General features: G+C 41.1%; 1 protein-coding gene across 1 annotated transcript in view; it reads right to left on the bottom strand.

Annotated features, from left to right (window-relative positions):
* Positions 1-4,917: 4,917 nt before the first annotated feature.
* Positions 4,918-8,723, bottom strand: part of ndufa8 (NADH:ubiquinone oxidoreductase subunit A8) — a gene marked incomplete in the record, with an annotated part of 4,718 nt that continues 912 nt past the window's right edge. Inside the window, 2 exon segments of the mRNA XM_014003849.1 lie at positions 4,918-5,408; positions 7,146-7,311. Of these exon segments, the coding sequence (XP_013859303.1) occupies positions 5,271-5,408; positions 7,146-7,311 (304 nt within the window).

An 8,723-nucleotide genomic window follows, 5' to 3' on the forward strand; every position in this document is an offset into this window, starting at 1 on the left:
CTGTTAAAACACATATAAAGACAACTCATTCACAACAAAATCAAGTTGCGGTTAATTAAAACAGCTGTAATGACTTTTCTATAAAACGTTGTTTAAATAGAATAAACTAATTAAACATTTTTCTGAAAAAGAGCAAATTAAAGAAAGTGACTCTTCAGCCACAACTCTGTTAAACAATGAGAATTCAACGATAAAGGAAATTTTAGCTTGAAAAATGTATTTATTCACTCAGTTCGGTTTTCTTACAGTATAGTTTTGTGGAAGATTTATGAAGAGGTAATATCTTACCTGTTGTAGATAGCTCTTTGAACAGCCTCAGTTTGGAGAGAAGGTATCATTTTGACCAGATCGACGAGCTAATGGCTAATGCTAACTAGCCGTCCTTCCAATAAAACGGCTAAAATCACAGTACATAAACAGAGTTAAACTGCAACATTGAGGTTTTAAAGCCCCAAATAAAGTGGTTTAGATGCATCAAAAATGAATGAAGACAAATTAAATATAAATTATTACAGTATTACATTCTAATCCTACGGAGGAGCATTGCATTCACCAAAGAAAAAAAATAGACCTGCAAGATCAGGATCTCAGAATTACGACATACTGTACTTTCTTATAATTACGACATCTTTTCTCATAATTATAAAACCTTATCTCATAATTATGACACATTTTTTTCATAATTATGACATTTTTTTCTCATATGAAATCTTATCTGGTAATTATGACATCTTTTCTCATAATTATGCCTTTATTTCTCATAGTTCTGACATATACAGTATCTCGTAACAATGACATCTCGTAATTATGACATCCGGATCTGGAAATTACTAGATCAAGGGTGTAATTTTTTTTCTTTGGTGAATGCTGCATAATCCCCCCACAACTTGGCAACACTTTGTACAGCCTAATGAGTTGTATTCTGTTTTTAAGAGTCCTCATGCAGCCAAAAGCACCATAACGTTTTGATTAATTGAACTGAAACTAAAGAATATCTCTTTTCCTGATTATAATGTTGWCATTTAAACTTTTGCAAGTTTAACATGGATTTTTTTTCCCTACAGGATTTTAATCTTTTGAAGCTTTCAGATTAGTAATCCTCGTGAGTGCTGGGTGCAGACGTAGCGGTGGTACTCAGGCTGGTTGGCGTGCATTTTAAGTTGCGACCTGCATGGCGGTTCAAAGCCGACCTGTGCAACAGTGTGTGTGTGTGTGTGTGTGTGGGGGGGGGGGGGGGTCGATGGGACACATGAAAGCAGCACTCCATGTGTGCCATCTTAAAAGATCAGAGCTGAGTGGCAACGAGGGAAAAGCCAACATAAACAAATCAAACGCACCTACGTTTCAGTTTGTCCAGGGGAGTGCACCCACATGTTAGGGGCTCTTAATGGCACTGATGCAGCAGATGTCTCGGCGAACACTTTACGGCAGAGCTGCAGACACTTAAGTGATACATTTATAATGAACTACACAAAACAGCTATGCTTCTTTATCATCTTTATTTTGTTTTGCAGCAGAAACACCTCTTCTAGTTGTTACTGGTGCCATAATAAATACTAACTTTGTCAATGAACAACAGMGATATTACAGTTGTGTGTTATGAACAGGCCAGGCCGTTAAGACTATTTGAACATACTGCTCTCCCAGGCGGGCTGTAGCTCTATAAAAGCCCCGTATTGTATTTCTTTCCTGTGCCAGAGCCCCTTTCCTGTGGCGGTGCTGAGTCGAACCCCGATGACCCTCTGCTTCCTGCAAGTCGCATGGAGCCGGGCCCGCCACGAGCCCCGGGGCCTCACTGCCAGCCACCGAACAACTACAAACCCACCCGCTCAGTCCGTCCGCCTTGTCTAGAGCTCAACTTTCACTCGTCCCTCTGATGATTCTTTCAGTTCTCCATCTCCTTCACTTTCCTTTTTTTTCATGTCACCTCCCCTTCATTCTCCTTAATGTTTAATCTATCCTCTCCTCTTTTTTTGTCCCTCTGTCCAGGTCAGAAGAGGGTCTTTCAGACATTTCCTGTGCAAGCTCTGACCACACCTTTGCAAGGGGGATTTCTGAAACTACCGCCCATGAGGTCCGTGATAACGTGCAAACGCTGCCCGCCTGGTGACGCTTAAACTCACGGGTTGTTTTGGGAAATCGACGGAGACTTTGCTGCAAGAACCTGCTGTTTGTACGATCCAAGAAAAACTGCTGGGAAAAATGTTGAGAACGAGCAGCGCCGGCGTTTTATCAGCACTACATCTAGACTAAGCAAAAAACAGAGCAAGCGGGTGTATTTTTACATTTATTCCAAATAAAATCAAAGTTACTGTCAACAGATAGCTGTCAAACTTCTTACTGCAACAAAATATGACTCGTGCACAAGAGCCCTGCCGGGGCAACAGTTCTGCTTTTCAGTACAAATAAAAAGCTGTCAGATGTTGCATCATCGCTGTTCCCTAGAAATCAATCACAGATTTCAGGATCACCAACCCTCATGTCTGCAATTATTAAATAACTAGATTGATTTTGAACATGCTGACATGTTGACACAAGGGTTTTTTAACTGCCTGCTGCCAACGGTGCGCAGCAGCATGTTTCTTTGGCCTGTGTGTAGAGTTAGCAGAATATGTAATGAACCAGTGGACACCAGAAACTCTCTGATAATAACCACTGAGTGTACACGCAGGTCACCCAGGCTGGTCCACAGAGATGATTGGAGGTTGTAGCTCCTAAACTGTGCAACCAGCTGCCATTTTATATTAGACTGGCTTCAACTCTTAATGTTTTAGGAGAYACATCATGCTAAATCCAATTTTTTAGCCATCAAATACATTTAGTTGTGTACTTGTAGTCTCTAGGAGTGCAGAAATGTTTAATGTAGTCTCCTGGTGATGCAAAGATACCTTTATTATCTGTTTGGGTTATATTTTCTACGACATTTTCTGAACTATAATATCAAATTGTTTGAGAAAGAATTGCCAAATAATGTTTGGACTTACCAACTAAGTTTGTCATCTTCATCTTCCTCTGGTTCTGAGTCAGACTCTGGCTCCAACATGTAAGTCTGGATGGACAAGTCTTTCCTTGTTCACATCTTTTAATTCGTAAATTTAAAAGTTTCTGCACTGATATATCGTCATGAACCCCTCTATCAAACTAGAATGGACCGCTCTGGAAGCTGGAGGGGGGCGGGGTGTAAAGCACCTCGTTTGGACTTAAAGCCTCAAAACAAACTGATCTGAGGCAGCTCAGAAAAACGGGTGAAAGAGGGGCTTGTGGAGTTACAATAAGGTAGCCTGGCCCTTGCCTTCCTACGCAGCTCCGCTCAAGTCTAGTTTCCCTTCACTGCTCCGTCTAGGACTTCTCCCACTGACAAGGATTTCGCTGGCARATTTTTAGCCGGGCAAATCAGAGAAGAGAGCGTCAATTTTCTGTGCAGTGTCTCTTCTGCGCAGTGTCTGCTAGTTAGTTTAGCATACGGCAGTGGAGGAAGTGAATGAAGCCAGTCCGTGTTGATAAGGCTTCCAAGTTAAAATAAATTTGTCTGACAAAGCAGCAGCTCTCATTTACAGTCGTCTCGTTTGGCTCGGTATATTTCTCCTCTCAGTAGGGTTGTTTACAGCACRAGCGATTTCCGGTTAGCTTCTTAGCTTAGCCTCCGTCACAGCGACAACATACATATGCTTCAGCAGAGGCCACGCCTCCTGCAAGAATCACTTCTCTATGCATCAAGTCCAGACCCTTGTCCAAAGCAAAGTGAAGGACAGGGTCTGGTTTGAACCAGGCTAACAATAAGGAGGAATTCAGACCAAAGCATTGCAGTTCTGCTGACATATACAACTGATTGATTTAGAAATGGAAAAAAAAATTTTGCAGCCCACGTGCATCCACGGCCCACACCACACCCTACATAGGCTGTAGGTCACCAGTGTAGGGTGCATACACGGCAGTGAAATGAGACGATCTGGTCTACAGATTGTGTTTGCATGACCACGCACTGCCCTTTTACCTTGGTGATAAACCTTTTCACCGTATAACTTCACAAAAATCAGTTTTATTAAAACGTTACACATAACTAAAAAAACATGATCTAATAATTTGGGCAGCTTCAGCATCAGTACTTGTAATTATATTTGATTTAATATCTCAACGCAGCAGAAATCTTATCAGTGAAGCTGTTTAATTTACATTTAAAAGCAAATTCTTTGATCCGTGATAAATTTCCAAACTCCTGAATCCTGGGATATCTTCAGATACTCAGATGCAGTCTATGTTTTGGAAGTTTTGTCGACCGCATGAGTAGGCGCCTACAAATTGGGATAGCCTACTGCACAGAGCAGTGACATACGCAGCCAACAAATGTGCCTTACGCTGGCTGCATCCCCTGAATTGAGACAAAGCCGATGTCTCTTTTAAGCTCATCTTTACACACATTTATCCACACTGGCTATACATTCATCATCTTTGCATTAACTCTATAAACAAACTCCAGTTGAAGTGTAAGTGTGTGTTTGTGCGTACTGACACAATCCTACATGTTCCACAGGCCGGTGTACCTTTCAGTTGGCCTCACGTCCCCTTAAATCCAAGGTCACTAAAGTGCATCTGTGCACACGTGCTGGAGGCAACAACACACTTGAATCCCTGCGCACACACCACCTCTGGTCTTCTTCCAGTCCAGGTCAGAGGCAGGAAGTGAGCCGAGAGAAAGGGAGGAAGCAGCAGCAGCTCTCGCTGGCTGCAGGTACTGACCCCGAGCCTTGACCTCTAACTTCAGCCCGCATCATTCTGGCAACACAGACTGACAAAACACAAACGTGCGGCTTTAAATACTTGCTGTTTTTAAGGGTTAGAGAAAGCTTTATCTGGCTGCTCATGTGGGATCTGAGTCAATACTGGGATTAAAAAGAAAAAAAAAACATCCGAGTCCACTTTTATAATTTACATTTTTATTATCCGACGATAATTACAGATTTCTGTTTACGTGTTAAATTTACAGAAGTGGTCAGAAAGGTTGTATGAATTCATGGATTTCACTCACWATCATTCATCCTTCTTTCCTTTATCAAACTCTAACAAAGCTGTTCACATAGTCATGAGTCCTGTCCAAATTCAGGCAATTCCACAGAAAAAGGGGCTAAAACCAGCAAGCTAAATGTCAACACCTGAGATTTCAACTCTTCTCATCATTGCATCAATGCTGGAAAGTGGTCTTGCTGTTTTTGGACACAACCCGTGTTTTTTGGAGGGTGACTGATTTTTTTTTTTTTCTTCCTGACACTGCTTCATGAGTAAAACTTAAGGGACACGCCGTCATTTGAATGAGGCTTCAGCTTGTCCGTGAATACTGGATTGGGCTCAGGACGAGGTCTAGAGCAGTCTGGATTCTCGGGGAGGGGTCGTGAGGTCGCCACTTTGGTCACCTGGAAAAGGAAACACAAAGGTTTGACAGACATTCACAGAGTGACCGCACTGAGCCGTCAACGTCCTGCACAGATGTTTGAAAGTGGAATTACTGCACCGATGTGAGGCCAACGGTTAAATGTTGGGAAGTTGCAGAAAAAGCAAACTAATTCTTTGCTGCGGTGCCAGCAAATAAACTAATGATGTGCACAAATTAGCCAGAAAATTACTGACAAGCGAGCAGGACTGGTCATCGGTAATTTCTGCTGGAAAACCCCACATCCTGGCAGCCACGCTGATCTTCCTTCAACAGTTGCCACCTACCTAAACATTTCTGCAGACAATAAATCCTGCCTTCAAAGGTATAACGCTATTTTCTACAGGGGTTTTTTGTTAATAAAACAGTAGTTTCAATAAAGGACATTTCACTGCGCTAAAGATTAGCATAACCCTTACTACAAATGATGTCATGGCTTTGAAAGATTTTGATAGATTAGTTGACAACACTGGAAGCACATTTTAAGGCACATCTCAAACACAGCTTGAGGGTGTCATTCTGAAACAAGTCCTGGACCAACATGGACTCAAAGGCCACTCAGCAAGGAGGAGGTCATTATTGCAAAAGCAACATAAAAATGSCAGATTATAGTTTGAAAATGCACACAGAGACAAAGATTTTCACTTTTAGAGAAAGGCTTTTCAACTAAATTGCTCCGAGGGCCACAGTTACTGCAGGCCAACAGCAACGGGGCCAAACATCCAGCAATTAAAGTCATTATGTAAATAAACAAAGTATTACAAAGATCTGCTACCTTTGAATTGGTTTATTTTGCTGTATTTAATCATTAATAAATCTTACAGAACCCCATGTCATAAAATGTGGGCAGAGTGGTTAGGGGAGTCGTCCTGTATTCGGAGGGTTGCTGGTTCAATCCCCCGTTCCAGCTGTCTCAGTGATTGAGACAAGACATTTCACCTGCCTTACCTGCTGATGGTGCTCAGAGGGTCCRGTCCATTTACCAAAATATTTTTTTTAAATAAGGTGCAGACATTATATATTTTTTTCTTTCTGCATGCTTTTCATTCAGTGTTTGATGTACTTAGTCTTTTAAGGGATTTTTATTTTGTTTCTATTATGAATGAAATGATTTTGTTAAGTAGTGCAACTAAAACAATATTTAAAACAAAACTAACACATTACGCACCCTACTTAACAAAAATAACATTTTGAAATCTCTAACTTGCCAAATTTTTCAGCCTACTTTCTTTTTACTTTTTATTTTTATCTCAAATTGCTTGTAGTTTTAAGTGTCTTGGGTGTTCATAAAAATAATTTATACCAGCTTCTAGTCAAGATTCTGACATTTCTGTAGATAGCATATATGTCTATTTTTAACTCAAAGAATTTATAGTACTTAAAGTAGAACACCGGGGGTTTGGGCTTAAGAGATTAATGAACCAATCGGCGGGCCGGACGTGGCCCGCGGGCCGCCAGTTGAATAGCCCTGTCTTAGAGACATGTCGTGTGTTCTGATAAAGTTTTGTAAAATAAACTGTTTCAACATATTGACCATTGTTGTTCAACTTTCCAGCTCCAGAAAAAATATTTACAACCAAAAGCAGATTCCCCAGTTGTCCCTTACACATGGACTGTTAAAAATCATTGAGAGACAAGCTCAGAAGCAATCAACCAGAATAGAACCCATCAGTCAAAGTGCTCATGTTCTGAAAGAACAGTCAGTGCCTTCACAACGTACCTTCGATAGTTCTCCCAGCTCAGGTCTCTTCCAGCCCAGCTTATCCAAGACGCAGTTGTCAAAAACATACTGCTGTTTACGACAATGACGTAGTTCTTGCAAGCCGGTATAATCCACACAGGTCCAGTACTCCGTGAAGGACTCAGCACAGTTTCCCTTGATTTGTCTGAAAAGCACAAAGCAGACAGACAGCTCTATTAAACAGATGTGCTATTATTGGGGAAAGATGTTCCATCCAACTACAACATTTTTAATGAACCTCCCCTTTTAGTTTGAATTGTATTATAAAACCCATCTTAATCTATTTTTCTAAATTTACTGTCTTACCATCAACCTAAACTGTGAATAAAATATCAGGTTTTACTACATCATACTATGAACTGTAAATCTTAACTGCAGAACAAGCTGTAGAAAATGGAACTTCTGAAATCTTCTGAGAACACATAACAACTTCAGGCGCTGGAAGAAGCTATCAAGCAGCAGCGTTTGCAACTTTAAACCACATTTTCTTTCCACATGTCTTTCATTGAGTAATAAACACAAATGCTTTTGACCACAAACCTCCTCTGACCTGAGTTTCACACAAACTAAGACTGTTCTCTGCTGGCTTCAGCGTTCAGCCACATCTTCAATCACACTCTGAACATAAGAAGAACATTCGGCTTTACAAATGACAACAGCGTAGAAACCTTCTGATCTAAAAATCTAATTGTTTTGCCAAATCAACTCAGTGCTACAATTTCTGACAGATACTTCTTCAAGGCAAAGTTAAAAAAAGAAAAGTAATATCCAAGCAGCCAATAAGAAAACTCACTGTTTCCCTAAGGAAAATAAAACATGCTCCATAAACTTCCAAAACACATTTGCCTTTTCTATTACCGTATTTGTCGGACTATAAGCCGCACCCCCAACATAAAAAAAACAGTACACCCAAAATTGTCGTCAAAAAAGTGAATTCAACATCAAAACATAAAAAGCAAACCTTTAGGAATCAAAGTTCGGTGGAATACGATTCATATAACTGACCTTATTTTGGTAGTTTTCTTTAACAGTTTCTGRTCCAACAAAACGTCTCATTCATCGCCCTCCAGCGCACTGAAACCATCGAAGTCCTCCTCTTCAGTGTCGGAGTTAAACAAGCTCAGAAAAGCGGTATCTGTTCAGTGTTGCTTTCTGTGTCGCTGTCCTCCCGGGGTAATGCTGGCTCTGAAGCTGTGGTGCCCTCTTCACGTAGCAGTCCAGCCTTTCAGAACCCATTGGTGATGGTGGACTCATTCACTCTGCTCCACGCTGTTAGGATCCACTGGCAGACATCAGGAAATGATGCTCTTCGCATTCGGCCAGTTTTTGTGAAGGATTTATCCCCATCAGTCATCCAAGCCTCCCATTCAGCCCTGAGTGCTGCTTTAAATGCACGATTCACACTGATGTCCAGGGGTTGCAAAACCTTTGTTGTACCTCCAGGAATAACAGCAGGAATTTGTTTTCTTGTTGGCTGCTTTCACCAAATCCGTGATGTGGGTGCGCATACTGTCCAATATCTTGTCTGTCGAAGATCCGTCGTGTCGTGTCTGCTAC

The sequence above is a fragment of the Austrofundulus limnaeus genome, unplaced genomic scaffold (assembly GCF_001266775.1).
Source record: "Austrofundulus limnaeus strain Quisiro unplaced genomic scaffold, Austrofundulus_limnaeus-1.0 Scaffold20, whole genome shotgun sequence".
NCBI lineage: Eukaryota > Metazoa > Chordata > Actinopteri > Cyprinodontiformes > Rivulidae > Austrofundulus > Austrofundulus limnaeus.